This window comes from Vigna angularis, chromosome 3, assembly GCF_016808095.1.
Source record: "Vigna angularis cultivar LongXiaoDou No.4 chromosome 3, ASM1680809v1, whole genome shotgun sequence".
Taxonomy (NCBI): Eukaryota; Viridiplantae; Streptophyta; class Magnoliopsida; order Fabales; family Fabaceae; genus Vigna; species Vigna angularis.
In genome coordinates, this window is record NC_068972.1 from 20,178,558 (window position 1) to 20,197,857 (window position 19,300).

Below are 19,300 nucleotides of genomic sequence, written 5' to 3' on the forward strand. Positions count from 1 at the left end.
TTCCCAAATGAAAGAATCCACTTCTAACCAAGTTTACTAGAATTACTGAACGGTCGAAGACCGTTCAGTGACGAACGTACACTTTCTTAGGGGAATTTCATATCAGGTCATTTATATTCCAACTCATTTCTTACATATAGTTCATAACTTTATACATTCATGTCATAATCAATTTGCATACTTCATACAATCCATAACATAGTAAATAATCATATTCATACTTTATATACATTCAATCACTCAGCAACATGCATTCATTATCAACGAACGTACAACGATCATACAATTAAATTAAATAAGCTTCCCTTACCTCTAGCGTGAACGATCGTCCTAGAGGCAGAAGTATGGTTCGTCTGTCTACAAATATTTCTACTCTCAATGCTCAACAACTCTTCGAACTAAATCAAACCACAGAAAACCAAGAATGGTTCAGATAAGATGACAACATGCAACCAGAACTGGATTTGCATGTACCAGAGAATGAACGGCTAAGGACAAGAAGAACTTACCTGTTCAAAACTCAAAACTGATCGGTTCAAATTGAAGCTTGGGACGCCGGAAGTGCTTCTACGGTGCCTGAACAGTGATCGGAGAAGAGAAAGAGTGAGTTTCTGTAGAGAGAAGGGAGAGCTTTTTAGAGAGAAGAAGGAGAAATGAAAGGTCAAATTTTTGGAGAAGAAGGTGCATGCAGAGAGAGTGTGACGTGATTTTCCAAGACTCAGTTTTGTCTAAAATGGACGTCCGCTCATCTGCTGACACCTGCATTCCACTATCTGATTTTCGAATCCTTGTTGCTTGACACCTGGCGTCTGCTCAAAGGGGTTTTTGGGTGCGTTTTAATGGTTCTGACATTATTATTATTATTTTCAAGTATATATATATATAAAGTAATTAGGAGGAGATGCACTCATCTGTGGCCGTATTCATTGTTCACGGAAAGCGTATGTCGCTACAACTAACGGTGGGGAAATCCGAGGAACATTTACACTTTGTTGAAGAAAAGAAATTTGAGAAAATAAAAAGAAAAATGAGAAAGAATCTGAATAAAAAAAAAGAATTAAGAATGGGAATCATATTCTGTATTATTAGATTGTTTTAAATTGTTTTTGGTAATCGTAAACACTTAATTGGAAAGAAAGTAAACAAATGATAATAATTCTTTCTTAAATAAAAAGCAAATGTGCCACTAAAATTACGAGTTGTATAAAGGGATAGAGTTGAACGAACTAGTACTATATTCACTGATTGCATGTGACACTTCAATTAATGGTTGAGAAAGCCGAGGGAATTTCTGGATAAAAGAGAAAACAGATTTTTATTATTTGAAATATTTAAATACTTTATCAAGACGAATTAAAATAAAAAACAATTATTTCTACTTTCCATTTATTTAATTAAAAAGAGAGAACAAACATGGTTCTAAAAGTAAGAAGTAAATGAAATAAACTAACATTCGACATCTTAAAAATATATACGTGTTCTATGAGATGAAACAAATTTAGATAAAGCAAATATTAGGCAAAACAAAAGTAAATTAAAACAAACTTTAGACTAGACCAAAGAAACTTTTGGGAAATCGTTAGCAACCTTCTTAAGTTAAGTTGAACCAAAACATGAAGAGATGTTATGGTTATGATGAAGATGTAGAAGTTATGGAGGATAAGGGGGTAAGACTCATGATCTTTGGTGTTTTGGTGGTGATGGAGTGGTGTGTGATGGTTCTCTTAGAGAGATTGTGCCAACTCTAGAGAAAGATGGTCAGAGGAGATCACATTGGATGTTCTAATCTTTGGTGATCTAAGATGTTCTAATCTAAAAGCACCATAAAAACAACACCCCATCACTATTAAAACACCAAAGGTTGTGAGCCTTACCCGTTATCCCTCATAGCTTCTGCACCTCCATCATAACTATAACACCTCTTCATGCTTTGACCCAACCTAGCTTGAGGAGGTTGCTATCAACTCTTCATCTTTAATTTGTGCTTAATGAATAAACTTAATCTATGTATGCTTAATATATAGTTGGGTATCTATGTTAACTAAGCTTGTTCAAGCTTAACGAATGTAGTTTGTGTTATTGACACTATCATTTATTAATTAATGTATGTATTTCTTAATTGCATGATGAAATTTGTTTTAATCTCCACTTAGTTGGTTAATTTTGAGTGAAATGAGACTAAAATAGGCACCAATTTAGTAACCTATGATAAGTGGACTTGCATTTGAATTAGGGAGTCAATACATTTTTATCAGTATTTTATTTATTACTTTTCAGCTTGTATTTTCAAATCTGCCAAACCCCTAGCTTATGTTGGATTGGAACCTTTGATTGGAAATGAAAGTCACTAGGAGAGGGCTTTTAAGATAATTTCTTAGTACTACAATTAAATGTTTTATTTGGTTGGGTACATTACTAATCATTGAGTTAAACTTAAAATTTACTTCTTAATATGATATGAGGGTCATAAGTTAAAGCCTATCCTAGTGAAATTTGTTGTTTGTTGAGTTTATTATTTCACATGCTCGAGATATATATGTCTCAACATGAGGGGTGACTAGGAAGGTCCACATTGATTAGTGATGATGTCAATTTACAATATATAGATGAGTGAAAAAATCATCTTATAAATCATTTTTATAAAATTGAGTTAGACTTAAAATTTACCTCTTACCAATTTCATTTTTTTATCATTCTTATCTTGTTTGTGTTTATAGAAATGTTTCATATAATCACACAATACATGAAGTGTAATTTATTCCTACATTGTACAACCAACTATGTAAAGAACGTTTTTCCTATAGTAGGAAAAACACTTTAGAACCTCCTAACGAAGTTAGTATTTTTTTTATATAATTAAAATTGGGTTAAATATGCTTTTAGTCTATAAATTTGGACAAAAAATTAGAATTTGTCCTTATCATAAACCTTAATATATTTTGGTCCTTAAATTTTAGAAATGATTGGATATGGATTATTTTAATCTAACAATACTAACCTCTTTAAGTTGGAATGTGTTAAATAATATAAGCAACTCAAACGTTATTATAATACTTTATAGATTATTACTTTTTATTTAATCTTTTTTAATAAAAATGTTTAATGTGATTTCATTATTTTTAAAATTGTGTCAAAGTTGTTATTGCCTTCTAATGGACTATAATGTAACAATGACACTTGTAAAATTAGAGATAACTTTCATAAAAATGAATAACATTATTACTAGACCAGATGAGATCCTATTTTTACCCTTCAGTTTTTTATTATTAATATAACATGAAAATTAGTTAAATTGTCGTAGAAAAAGAGTGGTGAAAATAAAAATTTATTCTATTAGTTGATTAAAATTATGAGTAAACGGAAAAGAATTAAAAATGGGTAGAATGAATGTGAAAAATAGAAAGAATGAAAAGAAGGGCTATGTAAGCCGAAAGGAAGAAAAGAAAAGAACAGAATTGAAGAGTATAGTATGGCTTCGGCTTTGGGAAACGTTGCTCTTCTTTCTCTCTCAAGCTTCAAACCTTCTTCAAAGCTCCCTTCTTCTTCTTCCTTCTGTGTAACCAAACACTTCTTCTCTCACTCTCTTCCCATTTCCTCCATCAATGCTTCTCCATCGCCAAACCGCAACTTCCCCTCCGTTCGAGCCACCTCATCGTCCTCTTCCTCTTCCTCCTTCGGCTCTCGCCTCGAAGACTCCATTAAGAAAACCGTTGCAGAAAACCCTGTTGTCGTTTATTCCAAAACCTGGTGCTCCTATTCTTCTGAGGTCAAATCCCTCTTCAACAAACTCGGTGTCAACCCCCTGGTCTTCGAATTAGACGAAATGGGTATCTTTTCTTTTATTCTATTCATCTCTTCTTCTGAATTGTTCATTAATGTTAGCATTTTTCTCTTAGCCCTAACTGTCCTTTCTCGTATTATTCATTTTCCATCAAATCTATATACGCGCCTAGTTATAGTGGTTTTCAATCCGAGTTCGTTTCTTGATTATATTGACTTGCGTTTGCTTATTCCTGAACTGCCTCCTTCTTGTTGAAAAATTAAAATGATTTCAGTATGGTTACTTGAATGAATGGCAACGAAATTGCCACAGCTCAGGTTTACAAATTTAACAGCTTGCTGTATCCTACGTAAAAGTTTAGTCTTTTCTATAAATGTGATTTGCCTTTCTCTTGGTTAGTGTATTGCCAGTAAATTTTCACTGACGATAGAAATTTGCAGAATTCTCCATTTTTTTTTGAACATAATGAGGGAATTTGCCTTTCTCTCATTGCAATTTGCCTTATCAGTTGTGCATTTGAGCACTTGTTTTGTGTCATAAATTTTGTATTTCTGTTTAGGTCCTCAAGGGCCACAGTTGCAAAAGGTGTTGGAGAGGATCACGGGGCAACACACTGTGCCAAATGTATTTATTGGTAAGCAGTACCCATCATGGATGCATTATTCTTACTTAATCATACTTGTATTAGCATTTGGTGACTCATTGTTAGTAGAATATTTATGCCATTAGCTTCTTTGAATTTTGAATTGTTGTTACTGTTGGTTGATTGGATGCTAAGAGAAACTGCCTGACTGGTGGATATTTATTTTAATGTTGATAAGCCACTTATTTGACATGCCCTCCCCTTTGAATCATTTCTCCTTGGTACATCCTGAAACCTTGTGTTTAAAGAGTAGGAATGTAGAAAATAAATGGAGCAGAAATGAAAATATTTTTCTCATACTTGCACACATGGATATGCACGAGATTGAGCGAGGAAGGGGATTTCTAAGATTTTACTCAATTTAAGACTTTTTTATGAGCTGATTTCATGTAATAAAATAATCCTAAGAGAGCTTAATAGTGAACTAAGGTATTAAATGCCTGGTCAATGATACCATGCAGTTCAGTTGTAGATTTCAGTGCCAAGTCTTTGCATATCAAACCTGCAGTTTGCTGTATCAGTTTGTGTCATGTTCCGCTTTCAACTTAGGCACCTATAATACTGCCATTTAATACGATTTTAATTGAAACTAGAAATTGGTGATTTTATGGATCCATGTATTATTGACTGCTGGGTAGCTGGTGTCTGGAGGCTATAAAATAATCTTGAGTGGGGTACCAATGTGGTTGCGCTTCTCAGTTTTCAAATTTCTTATCAACGACTCAGATAATTTTTATAAAAGGAAAAGTGTTAAAACTTCAATTTTGGGTGTGATAATATTTTGTTCCTTTCATGAAATGTCAACTCTGACTTTATCCAAGGGAAGATGCTAAACATATTATAATATGACTTTTCTGCTACTATATTCCCCTCATGCTCGTTAGGTTATGAAGACGTAATTGATATGACACAATCTTCTGCATACGTGTATGTTCAACTTCTGCTGCTATACTGAAAATTGAAAATTGTATGATATTAAATAGGACGTATAATAGGGCCTTATAGGTTGAGGACATGGTGTGCATGCTTAAAATCTAATGATTTAGGAGAGTAAGGGTCTATGTGCCTTGAGAGAGAGAGAGAAAGAATGGAACAAGTTCAGATGTGAAAGTGTTCACTGTTTCTTAAATAAAATCATTTGAGAGAAGAAGATTTATTACCATTGTACTTGAATAAGGTGTCTTGAAGGTGAGTGAAAACCAATTATGCCCCGGGGTTGCCCATTCTCAGAAACTCCCTTAAAACAATAGTGGACTTCCAGAGTGTTTATCCTGCAATAATAGACGAGAAACTGGGGAGATTCAAAACCACCGGAGTGTTTATCCTGCAATAATGTGCACAGATGACAGAACGACAAAAGAGGGGATGAAGGTAAGGAGAAACAAATAAATAATCCACCAAGCTGCCCAATTTCTCTGCAAATGTGAGATACAAAACTACCTTAAAACAAACATGGACTTCCAAATGGGTAATGGAGGAGAAAAATGAGCAGATCCAAGTACCTGCAGAAGGGATTGTTTTTATGATGATACCTCAATAACAGGATTCATTCTCTTCATAAAAAGAAGAGTTCGATTAGAGCCGATAAATATTTGTTTTTCAATTCATCCCAGTTTTGAATACCATATGCAATATTTGTTGTTGATCTATTCCAGTTTCATGAGGAGTCAATAGAAATGGAAAATCTCTTATGTTACACCCTATCTCGCTTGGTTATTGGTGGAATAAATAGATCCACAATTTCTTTTAATCTCACTTTTGATTCCAAAAATCACGATGTAATGTATAACCTACTGTCCTGGTCATGGTTTTTATGAAATGAACTCAAATTAATTTTTGTTCAAGAAAGGAATCTTGTTATTATTGTTCAGCCACATTATTCAACCTAAACTTGAAACTCATCTTTAAAACCAGGCGACATTTCACGTACCCTGAATGCAAGCAGGTTCCGATGTACTATTTCATTTCTTTTCATGCGTGAACCTTTGCATCCTTACGTTATCTATAATAAAAGCACTAAATTCTATTACCTTTATTTTAAGTTCACCTTTTGAACGGAATAGTTTATAACCCATCCTAAAACTGTTCTTCATTGCAGGTGGCAAACACATTGGCGGCTGTTCAGGTATGTTTCTTTGTTTTCTCGTCTTTTATATTATTGATTGTCTGAGTGGGGATATATCCACAGTTCAAATTGTCTTTTATATTCTTGATTGTCAAAGTGGACGCATCCTTATTTTTACATTCTTATTAATTACCACTCTGTTTTTATTGCAAAATATCTATAACTGCCAATGTATATTGTCTGCATATATGAACTTAGTATTCTGGAAGTTTCAAGAAGTTTAACACTACAGTTTAATAAAAATATAGAAGTGCAATTTCTTTGTTTTTTCCTTTTTTGTCCAACATTTGTTTTTAACTCATGCAGATACCCTGAAGCTGTACCGGAAAGGAGAACTTGAACCTTTGCTATCAGAAGCTAAAGCTAAAACTCCAGAGAGCTAAGCATCCAAGAGTAAACCTGATATGCCACTAATTTTTCATTTTGTTGGTCAATGCAGTTCTCTCAATGTTATGTTTGTCACAAATGTTGGTTGAAAGACATCGGAGCGCACTGATAGCTTAAACATTGACCTTTTTAGTCAGGCCCTTCTTGTTACAAATCTGCCGTTTAATGGTTTGCAGAACTAGAAGTTGCAACTTCTCAGTTAGGTGATGGTTCTACTCCGCCATTTTGTTTTACTGGACGCACTGGTCTCAAGCCAAAATGCAATTAAATTCGTAATACTATAAATAAGGAACAACGTAAACCATTATTCGAAGGACATATCTAATCAATCAAGATGGAAAATGCTCGTAATTTATAACCGGACCCCACCATTAAACCTCAAACTATAATGAGCATATTTTATGCATTGAATGAGGTTGAAATGTGAAGTTGGATCCTCGAAATAAAATTATCAGTCTAATTCAATCATCCAAGCACAAGGAAGTTTACTAATATAATATATCGTATAGATACAAATCAGTTCATGCCTGCATTCATGCTGTATTGGGTGGAATAATAGTGTCTCTCTTTTGCTTGTAATAACCAAACAACTCATGGTGACTTGGAAAGTTCGTTCTGATAGAGGGGTGCTCACTGAAGTTCCGAATCCAAGTAAACAAGCGAGGAAAATCATCAACTACCAACACCTTTACACCAACAATATCTTCAATGACTCCAAAGAACAAGGGTATCCATCCCAAGGTTATGTCCAAAACTCCAATTTCTTCACCACCAAAATACTTTTTGTCCCCAATGGTTTCTTCTAATACTTTAAGCACTTCTCTTACTTCCTTTGTTGCCTTCTGAAACTCTTCTCCAACAGCCACAAAGAATGACATAAACGAAGTACTCTGCAATTGGCGTTGCAACCATAGATATAGAAATGAGAGAACAAGAGAGAATTAAAATCTCTACTGCTTAACAACAACCTTGTTACCTTTTCTTCAGCAAAACTCACCCAAAACCGTGCCACGGCCCTCTCATATGGGTCCTGTGGAAGCATGGGTGGCTGTGGCCATGTTTCCTCTATGTATTCAAGAATGACAGCGGATTCTGCAATTGGCTTTCCATCAACAACAAGGACAGGAACCTTTTTGTAAACTGGGTTATACTTCAGTAGCAAATCACTGAAATCAGGGTTGTGGAATTCTCCTTGTACATGCTCATACTTTATGCCCTTCAGTTCTAACGCCCATATGATCCTGTAAACGTATGGACTAGGCCAAACTCCCAGTAGCTTCAGTTCTCCCATTCTACGACTGTAACTGCACACTGCTACTGTGATTGTTAGAGAAGTTAAAATAGAATGGTTGCTCAATTTCGCCACTTTCGCAAAAGGACACTCTCTAGTAGTAAACCTTACATCTCATGTTTTGAAGTATTAAATTGATTTTCTATACACTGTCAATCAACAACATATCATAGTACGACTTTTGAAATAGTTATTATAAAAATTGAAAACATACGATTAAATTGAAAGATAAAAAAAAATAAAAAAACAGTGCAAATGGTCAAGATATAGGTTGGCATGGTAGGAATTATCAAAAACACAGAGAGCAACGTTTCCTTCCATTGTCTATCCCTACCTTTTCTGTCTTGAAGATTGAATGTTTTAAATTACTTAAAAAAGAATAAGCATTGAATAGATGTGTTTTTTTTAATACAATTTTTGCTGTCTGTGAGGACTGTGGAGCTGATTTTCTTTCCCTCTTTTCTCCGCTAAGAAATCCAAAGGAAAATGAAGCTGAAAGAAAGAAAAATAGGATAGGACAAGCGAACTCGAACCAAATTCTACAGATTCCAAAAACTGCTGGTGAAACTTCAAACCTTTTCATTAATTCAATAACATAATTATCAGTTCATGAACCCTGAGAATATAGCCCCAAGACAACAAGAAAGCATAAAATGGTTACTTATGGGCAAGCAGCCAAAGATCTTTTCCAGATCTTGCAAGATCAGCTGACATACATGATACCATCAATCATATGGCACCAAATTTCAAGATTGCATACGTTTTTAACAAGCTAATATAGTTCATACTTCAAATAAAAATTGAAAAGAATTGGCTCACAGTGGTTGGTGCTGATCTTTAAGGTAGAGTGCGTTGCAAAAGCGAGGGCAATTCAATCCAATTCAGAGGAATTGCTCACAATTCATAGCTGCCTTCTACTTTATCTATATTTTCTCTGTCTCTCTATGTCTCTTTTATTTATGAAACAATTTTATTCCAGTTACAATCAAACATTAAATACAATCCATACCATCGTTGTTGTGCCAATTCAACCTCATGTTTTTTAGTTTCTCAAATTCAATATAACTCTTTTTTATATTCATAAAAGTTATAGAAATTATCTTTTTAAAAAATACAATTAATTTATTTTAGTTCTTTAAGAAAAATTTCAAACCAATTTCAATTTCATTCTTTAAAATAATAAAATTCATGGTCTCTTGAGTGAATACGCACGTTTCTCATAAAATATATAGAAGAAAATAAAAAATAAAAGTTAACATGTCCAATTCAATTATACATATCTTATTCATCAATCAAATGATTCATTAGTAGTAGCTGACGTGGAAATGATTCACTATAATTTTTTTTTAATTTTATTGGAGCTTATTGACACATGTTGTAATAATCTTTAAATTAGTTTTACTTCTAGTTGACGTGAGACTTCAAACACACCGGATAGATTTTAGTTTGACTCTGATACTTTGTTACGAAGCGTACTTTAAACTTAACTCCACAAAACTGACTTGTAAGATGAAATTTGCACACACTTATATATATTCTAAATTGGTTTTATCTCTAGTTGAGACTTCAAACCAGAAGTATAGACCGTATTTTTAAAAAATTACAATAAAATTTGTTAACTTTTTTAATTTCTTTCTTTCCTTGTGTTCTGTATATTCGTTTAATCCTTTGTTTGTAAGAAAAAAAAATTTGAAGTTCTCTTCAAATTTTACTTCGTCTTTTGATTTTAGTAAAAGTTCAATTTCATTATGTCTTGGACTTTTTATTTGTAATAGTTTTGTCTTTATCATCTTTGTCTTTTCAAAATTATTTTTCAGTTTTCCTCTTTCTCACGTCCTAACTTACTTCTATTCTTAACTTTTAGTGTATTATTTGTTTTTTTTGATATATTTGGTTTAACACAGTGTGTTTACAATGCGTTTGAAACCGATTGCTTCATAGACTTATTTGTTTTCACTATTATTTCTCTCCCTTTGCTTCTACACGTGGTTATGTGAAAATGCATAAAAAAATTTGAAATCAGTGGAACTTTTTGAAGCTTACCTTAACTTACTTTAACATGTCTCTGTTTTTGGTTGTTAACTTCCTATTAATTCCAAAATTAGGTATGCATTTATTACTTGTGGAATTTAATTGAAACTTTCTTGGTGAAAATGGAAGCAAATGAGGTCGATGACTAAGATGTTGTGGTGTTCTATGCTCTGGTGATTTGAAAATTCTATAACTATATTTCATGCTTTTGGAATTAGAATAGGAAAGTGAAATTTTTGAGCGAGAATTAGGAATCAAGTTGTTGGAGTTGGCGTAGCCAAGCTATTATAAAAGAAATTGGTATATATATTCTTGCACGCACTCAAGCTTTTTGAATTGTGGTTGCACTCATTTTGTCTTGATGCAGCCTGAATTGTGCTTCCAGAAATTGCAAAAACCTTGATCTTATGGTTGAAATCATTATAAAAAGAGGTTTAAAGAATAATTTTAATGTATTATTTTAGATATTAGTGAAATATATATATATATATATATATATAAATAAATAAGAGTTATAATTCTTCATTTATTAAAAATAAAAAACAAATTGAAAAGCTCTAAAAAGTAACAAGAAATTGAAAAACCACATGTAAGTTTTGGGATTTCAGATATTAATCGATAATTTATTAACAATTCATTTTATAACCATAAATATAACATACTTTGGGGTTTGAAATGCTGAAATATTAAATATAATTTCAGTTAAATACATTTTTTTTTCTTATAATGATTTATGTGTAGGATCACCATGTATTATAAAATATGTTAATTTAATTTTAATATTTTTTTAATTCTTGATATAGAGAGAGAAGAGAGAGAGAATGAATTTTATTTATAAAACTCTTAGTCTTATTTTTATATTTCAATTTAATGATCTTAATAAAATATTTGTGAAATTTAAGTCTTAACATCATGATCCGGTGCATGATGATAAGAAGAATGCTCATTAAAATGGAAAAATACGTTCTTTTAAGAATTAATTTCTGCATATCTTTTAAAAGAACAGAAACATAAAATTACATAACTGATGATTAATTTCTACATTAGTTTTGAAGCAATAAAAGAATTGTCTCATATTGAAAGAATAAAATATATTTAAATCAAATTCAAATTATAGTTTATCTCATTGGAAAAGTATGGTTTATTTTCTTTTAAATCTTCACTAATTAGTAACATTTACATTTCAATAGTTTTATAACGAACGTCTACAACTCTACATTTCTTGAGTTATTAAGACAGTAACACCTAATTTTTTTTATTAATTTCTGTATTTACAATTGCATTAATAAGGAAATATAATAATAAATTAATAAACTTAATCGTATACTTTATAAATATTTTTTCAAACTATAACATCATTCTTCTATCTATATTTATTACATGTATAATGTATACAACCTTTGTAAAAACAAATGTATACAGCCAAGAGGTTTTTTTATATAAGGAAATAAATATTTCTTGATATAGCCAATTGACCTGATAGAAGCTATGGTAAAAAGATTAAAATAAAGGAGCTTTTTTCTGGGAAAAAAAATCACAATTATTCTACCTATTGAAACTCTTAAAGGATCATCAGTTCTCTTCTTTTTCACCCCATTTAATAATAAACATGTAAGCTAAAATTATACATCTTGATACAATTCACTAACTTTTACCTCCATTTTCTTCATTTTTCCTGCCAATTTTTCTTATTAGTCTGTACTTTCAGCAAAGAAAAAAAAAATAGATAATCTTTTTAATTATATATGAATTGGTGCTTAATCCCAAAAGCAATACACAATTCTTATCACTAAAAATTATTGTTCATAAAAAGAAGCCACATTCCATCAAATAACAAACCTAAAAGAAGGAAATAAAGAAACAAACAAGTAAATCCTAGACTATATATCATCATCAAAGAAAAAAAAGACTAACTACTATTATTATTATTATTATTTTTCTTCAAGATATTATAACAATGACATAATGCATATTGATGCTTGGAGAGGAGTGGTGCTTAAACAAATAAAAACCATAGATTTGTTGAAAAGAAAGAAAGAAAAGAAGAAATCAGGGAAGTCTGGTAGCACCCCAGTGATAGTAGAATTCCTCAGTTTGAGTTTCATATAAAGCTGTTAGGTAAATACCATCATCCCTAACTCTCCAAAGGCAATTCTTCCAATGACACTTCTCAAAAAGACGTTCGTCGTACCAAAACACGTCAAACGAGACACCATCGTCACAATCGTTGTTGTTATTGTTGTTATCGTTGTTGTCGTTGTCCTTCTTCACATGACACCAAAATAGAGTGGAGTGTGAGAAATCTGTCCTAAAACTCCAAGTGAAATTCCCACCTTCAAAAAGTTTATGACTACCCAAATCATCATCTTTGGATTGGCAATGAACCAATAAACTTTCCTTGTTGTTCAACTCATTCATAACGTACACATGCCACTTTATGAATTCAGGGAAAACACTTGAGGCATTTGAAAGGGTTGGTGGAACCAAAACCAAAACCAACCCTAAAAGATAACCACTTTTTGCTAACAAACCTGAATTTCTCTTCGTTTCCATTTTTGTTGCTTTTTGTTAGATGTTGATCGCTTTAGTTATATATATATAAGTTGTAAAATTTTCACATTCTATGCAAAGATTGAATCCACGAGCATGAGTTTTTAGCATTTATGAAGTGCCATGCTGGTTTATCAGAAAGGAAGATATAGCATGCTGCCGTTTAATTAGATAGGAAAAGTTTGGTGTGGCTTCATATTTTAATGCATTGATGTGTATTTACCGTAAGTAATTAATTATTAGCTTACACATGGAAAATAGTAATTACGAGGTAGTTCTAAAAAGTAGGATAAAATATGTAAAGTTTTTGGTATTGATTACACTTTGTTATTGTATTTGATTCTATTATAATTTTCAGCTGTTGGTTTTACTTTTAAATCTATGCAATCAAATATTAACTAAATTAATATGCTGAGTTCATCCAAATATCTATAAATGTATTGAACGAGTCTTTTTGGTTTCATCACATTTGCACCAAATAAATGATATTGAAAAAAATAACTAAAATTTAAAATAATTAAAAATAATATTAATTTATTAAAAATATATACCTGTCTTAAAATTTATATATCAATTTGTTATATATAATAGTTAAAATTAGTTTCGCTAAAATTTAAAAATATTCATTTTATTTTTAAATTTTTTGTTTTTTTTTTTCATTTTTAAGTAATATTATAACGTGATGGCTCAACATATAGGAGTCCATTAATATCTTAAATTAACATTAAACTGAAATTAATTTTTTTTTAAGTTGGATAAAATTAAACACAGTAAGTATATGTATATATAATAATATTAATATTACAATAAGAGAAATTTGTTTTAGATTATTAGCACTACACATCCTTTTTTGCTCTCATTATTTACAAGTGCTCTTAATAATGATTATTTTTTATCAGTTAAACTGTTGCCACTGTACGAATTTAATGACTAATTTTAATTATATAATAAAAAAAATTATTTTTTAAATTTACGATGCTAAAAATTGCAGAAAATATTTCAAATATCATGGATGATAGTCTGAGTTACTTTTAACGCATTCTCTATATTTTTAATGGAAAATGTTTGATGTAAAATTTTTAAGGACATATATATGAGTAGAAAAATAAAGGTATAAAAAGAAAAAAAAATAGAAACGATGTGATCGTAACCAATTAAAAAAATAAGTTAACGTAATACTATTACAATTAGTATAATTTTTTTTTATCATAATCATTTTTGAGTATTTTAATGGGTTAAATATGTTTTTAGTCCCTGAACTATCAAGCGATTTTGGTTTTAGTCCCTACTCAGAACTTTGATGGTTTTTAGTCCTTATTGTTTTGAAACTCTGAGTAATAGTTCTTAAAATTGGACGGTGTTAAGTTTCAGTGGATGTGGCAAACGGCGTTGCCACGTGATCACTGATCTGCTCTATTCTCTCTCTGCCACGTTGGATGTTTAAGTGTTTGAACTGAGATTAAGTTAGTTAACCACTTCGTCACTGCAGCTGAGGGTTATAAATCAGATTTGAAGAAGTTGGGTTCTTCTTCGTGGCTGCAGCTGAGGGCAAAGAACTTGGGTACATGTGAAGGTTGGAGTTGGTGTTCTTGAGGAGGTAAGTTCATATGTTTTGGTTTTGGTTTTCTTCTATTCTTCGTGTCAATATGAGGATTTGGGATATAGGGTTTTTGTGGGCAGGAAAGCTGATGAAGGGATTGCTTTCTTGTAGTGAAATGAAAGGTGAGAGCGGAGGAAATGGTTGGACGCGAAGGTCAATTGGTTCGTCTAAGTCGCAAAGCTGTGGATCATCTTCACGGTTACCTTCTAAATTGTGTGGTTGTGGTGAAACATTGTTGGTTTTGAAGGCCACTACTATGAAGAACAAAGGAAGATTGTTTTATAGATGTAGAAATTGGGTAGTAAGTGATTAAATCTTTCATTTCATTTGCTGAAATTTGAATTAATCTTGTGTTGTTTTGATTGCAGAGTAATTCAAGTTGTAATTACTTTGAATGGCATGATGAAGGAGTTTCTGAAGCTGAAGGAAGCTATGAAAGAAAACGTGAAGAACTTCAAATGTGTTTGGAAAATGAAAAACTTGTATTGGATCTAAGGAAGAAGAACGAAAAGTTGAAAAGGAAATTAGAAGAAGAGAAGAAAGTTGTGAAAATGATGTTGTTGTTGTTTATCTTGTCATGGACGTTAACAATTTTCTTTTGTATTATGTTTTTGTTAAAGATGATTGTAATTAAGAATTATGGTTTAATAGAATGAGGTTTGTCTGGAAATTGTGGTTGTTGTTTGTTTTCCCTTTAACATTCCAGTGTTACTGGTATATTGATATATGTTAATAAAGAAAAAAGTTCACAGCATAAGAAAGTAGAAGCAGAGTATCTGTAAATGTGGAGTTGGAATAAATAAAGTTAACTTGGCACATTATGCAAAGATGAAATACAACACGAAACACGATATAATATGAAGTGGTCCCAGAGTATTAAATAAGATAAGTTTAGTGGTCCCTTTCCACTACAAAAAATATTAAAAGCAACCACTGTACCCACTACTACTATTGTTCCCTGGGTCACTGTGACTTACAAAATTCTCATTAAAATAAAGGGTTGGCTACAATAAATCTTCAATTGGTACTAGCTTGGGACCCTAGATGTTGTGCAGCTAGTCGTGAGGATGTTCTTCTTCCACCTGGGTGCCTTGATACAGGTCCTGCTCCACTGCCACTTCTTCTTCCCCGTTGAGATGTTCCTCCTCCTTGGTGACTTGATGCAGCTCCTGCTCCACTGCCACTTGTTCTTGCCCTTGTTGATGTTGCTCCTCCTTGTGACGTTGATGGAGCTGGTTCTAGTTGAGAACCTCCTGCACTGGAAGTGGCCCTTGTGCTGCCAGATCCTCCTACAATTGAAGTGGCCCTTGTGTTCTGTAAATGGAAGTAAGCAACATTGCAATTGTCATAGTGTAAATAAGTTTGAATGTGTAAATAAGTGAAGTTGTAAAACATTGATTTTGTACCTTTTTCTTTCCCCTTTTACATGTTCTTACATTATGACCAAATTCATTGCAGCTGCTACACTTCATAACAAGATTCTTCTTTGACAATTTTGTATGAGTCACATATTCATCAGCCTCCCTTCTTCTTAGTTTTTTAGGCCTCCCAGGAGGTGTTTTATAAATTGGAGGCAGTAGAGAACCAGATTCAGAAGTTGACCACAATTGTTGTCCATTGATTGGAACAATTTCAGGGCCATAACAAGTCTCATAAGCCTCTCTCTTGTAATAAGGATGTACATAGTCTTCAGGGTTTTCTAGTTTGTAATTGATGGCAGCCATAGCGTGCCTGCAAGGAATTCCTACCAAATCCCAAAAGTAACAACTACATGAATGGTTACTTAGGTCAACTACAAATTTATCCATAGTAAACCCGTGAGTGACTTCAAATTTTGCAGTCCCTGCCCAAGTTGGAATCCAATTTCCACTCTTCTCAACTTCCCCATCAAGCCTATTTCGTGGTTTAGGCATCACAACTCCTGTATATGTCTTTGTTTTTTCTCTAAGTGATGCAAACCTCCTCATAATGTAAGTTCTAATCCATTCCATCATAGTTATGATAGGTTTGTCTCTAGCTAGTAAAATTGTACTATTAAATGACTCAGACAAATTATTTAACAAGACATCGCATCTAGGATAACTACTAAATGCATGTTTACACCAACGATTAGTTGGAATAGCTAGCAACCAATTGTAAGCATCAATGTTAACTTTGGACAACTCACCCATTTTCTTTTCCCAATCCTGTTTAAATGTGGCCTTCGCAGCCCCCATCATAAGATCTCTAATAAGCACTCCTCCACCAAACTTCTTCTTGTAATTGTTATACAAGTGCCTTAAGCACAATCTATGTTCCACTCCTTCCAATATCTCATCAAAAACTGTCATTAGTCCCTGCAAATCACAAAAGTTTGTCATTAGTCCCTGGAAATCAGAAAAGGTCCTACTCAATAGTAAAATAGGGAAATATTTAAATTCAGATACCTTTTGTTGATCAGAGATGAAAACCCAACGTTGACAATCAATGCCTCCAATATCATCCAGTAGTAGTGTCAAAAACCATCTCCAACTCTCTTTGCATTCATTTTCAACCACAGCAAAAGCTAGTGGGAAATATTGGTCATTCGGGTCTCTGCCCACTACCACCAACAACTGACCCCCATATGTTGTCTTCAGATGACAACCATCTACCCCTATGAAGGGCCTGCAACTTCCTAAGAAGCCTTGCTTACAGCCCTCTAAACACATATAGAATGAGCCAAATCTTGGAGACAAACTTGGTTGGGGTTGATTGACTTTAATTTTAAATGTTCCAGCCTTCACTCTTACCAATTCACCCACATAATCATATAGACGACCGTATTGTCGCTCTCCATCACCAACCAAAGAATCCAAGGCAATTTGCTTGGCCTTTCCAGCTTTCCAAGCAGTTATTCCAACATTGAATGACTTCTTAATGTCATCAATTATTTGGTTGACTGTCATGTTAGCCACATTTACAAACCTATCTACTAATACTTGTGCAATCCAGTTCACATTTGCACTTTTGTTTCCAAAGACCCTTCCACAACTGTGTCGTCCAACCAAGGTTTTCATCCTAAATGTTTGCTTGCCTCCTACCTTGCTAGCCATAATCAGAAAACCACATTTGTTTTTACAAACTGCCCTTACTCTGTTGAGGTCATTCTTCACAAACTTAACCTCTTTTCCATTTAATACACTATGCTCCAATAGTGCATTTTTAAATTCCTTTAAAGAACAGAACTTCATCCCCAATTCAAATCTGAAGTTCTTGTTCATATCATCTTTTCTATACTTTTTAAACTTCCCCTTTGACTTGCTCACATCCTCATCACTCTCTACATTTGAATCCAATTCATCACTATTGTATTGTTCATTCATGTCATGATCTCCAACTTCTTCATTCACTATAAATGAACCTTCCCCAACATTGCCTCTTCTAGTCACACATTTCTTCTTCTTTTTCAGTCTATTCCACCTATCCAAAACTGGATTAATGTTTCTCCGAAATTGGTCCACCCTATCATTCTCAACATCAAACCCATCATCTTCATTAGCCATTCTGTCCTCTTCACTGTCATCCATACATTCTTCAGTCGAAGCTTCTACTTCCCCCTCAACAACATTCCCCCCTTCCTCTTCTTCCCCAAGATAATCATATTCATCACGACCAACAACCTGTTCTTCTTCCTCACCCATTTGAACCTCTTCATGTTCATCATCACCATCACACTCTTCTTCTTCCTCACCCATTTGAACCTCTTCATGTTCATCATCACCATCACACTCTTCTTCTTCCTCACCCATTACAACCTCTATATGTTCGTCCCCACCATCACACTCTTCTTCTTCCTCACTCATTTGAACCTCTTGCTGTTCATGACCACCACCAAACTCTTCTTCTTCCTCACCCATTTCAACCTCTTGTTGTTCATGACCACCACCAAACTCTTCTTGTTCCTCACCCATTTGAGCCTCTTACTGTTCATGACCACCATCACAATCTTCCTCACCCTCTTCTAGACCCATTCCACCCTCTTGTACAATCTCATCCACTTTGGAAACCACTTCTTCCGTGTCTATGTTTCCTTTTTCAACATCACCCTCTTCCACTTCCTCACCCACTTCACCACAACTAAGAAAGTGAACTTCCACTGCCTCACTAGGAACATGTTGAACATAGATTTCTACCTCTTCCTTATTCTCCTCTGCATAATTAGCCAAGTACAGTGCTTCACTGTCATCACTCAATAATCTCACATTATTCATCAGCCTTTGTTTGGACCCCTTCCACCAAAGTTTGAAGTCTGCATCATACTTAAATTCTTTAACTATTCCAACTGCTTCAAAATACGACCAACCATCCGGATCAAGTCCTTTGATCACGTGTATCTCTCCTCCAACATACTGTAGCCCCTTATTACTAACAAACTTCCCCATGTGATGCAAACAAATGTCGAAAACCATTTCTAGACCTACATTCAGACATCAACGCTTTACGCACAAATTGGAAAAACCATAACCGAAACAGAAAAACAAAAGCTTAACTTACCTTTACGCTTGTCTTAACGCTTGACTTTCACGACCACCGCAACCACCACCGCAAGGACCACCAAGATACAATGCTTCCTCTGAAAGGTTTCCACTACAATGCTTCGAGTAAAACTAATTTTTCCCCAATTCAAAAATTTAATTTGACAAATTGTGAACCCTATATCTGATTTCAATGAACAACGTAATTAACTAACTTAATCTCAGTTCAAACACTTAAACATCCAACGTGGCAGAGAGAGAATAGAGCAGATCAGTGATCACGTGGCAATGCCGTTTGCCACATCCACTGAAACTTAACACCGTCCAATTTTAAGGACTATTACTCAGAGTTTCAAAACAATAAGGACTAAAAACCATCAAAGTTCTGAGTAGGGA

The 19,300-nt window shown here is 33.3% G+C and overlaps 3 protein-coding genes across 7 annotated transcripts; 1 reads left to right on the forward strand and 2 right to left on the reverse strand.

Moving 5' to 3' along the window:
• Nucleotides 1–3,421: 3,421 nt before the first annotated feature.
• Nucleotides 3,422–7,169, forward strand: LOC108323376 (monothiol glutaredoxin-S10). The gene is made up of 4 exons (XM_017555815.2): nucleotides 3,422–3,827; nucleotides 4,341–4,415; nucleotides 6,523–6,549; nucleotides 6,856–7,169. Exons 1-4 carry the CDS (start codon nucleotides 3,470–3,472, stop codon nucleotides 6,930–6,932), a joined length of 537 nt encoding a protein of 178 aa, XP_017411304.1. The 5' UTR covers nucleotides 3,422–3,469; the 3' UTR covers nucleotides 6,933–7,169.
• Nucleotides 7,170–7,352: 183 nt separating this feature from the next.
• On the reverse strand, nucleotides 7,353–9,203 carry LOC108323374 (probable glutathione S-transferase). Of its 5 annotated transcripts, none has more exons than XM_017555809.2 (3): nucleotides 9,047–9,203; nucleotides 7,913–8,247; nucleotides 7,353–7,826 (listed from the first exon to the last, which is right to left on the reverse strand). In XM_017555809.2, the coding sequence occupies exons 2-3, from the start codon at nucleotides 8,225–8,227 to the stop codon at nucleotides 7,470–7,472; spliced, it is 672 nt and encodes a 223-aa protein (XP_017411298.1). In that variant the 5' UTR covers nucleotides 8,228–8,247; nucleotides 9,047–9,203; the 3' UTR covers nucleotides 7,353–7,469. The 5 variants fall into 5 exon arrangements, with proteins under 5 accessions (XP_017411298.1, XP_017411301.1, XP_017411300.1 ...); XM_017555812.2 differs by having other exon boundaries at nucleotides 7,913–8,250; nucleotides 9,047–9,198; XM_017555811.2 differs by having other exon boundaries at nucleotides 7,913–8,253; nucleotides 9,047–9,196.
• Nucleotides 9,204–12,307: 3,104 nt separating this feature from the next.
• Nucleotides 12,308–12,811, reverse strand: LOC108323364 (S-protein homolog 1-like). Its single transcript, XM_017555794.1, has one exon. It carries the CDS (start codon nucleotides 12,809–12,811, stop codon nucleotides 12,308–12,310), a length of 504 nt encoding a protein of 167 aa, XP_017411283.1.
• Between the last annotated feature and the right edge of the window lie 6,489 nt (nucleotides 12,812–19,300).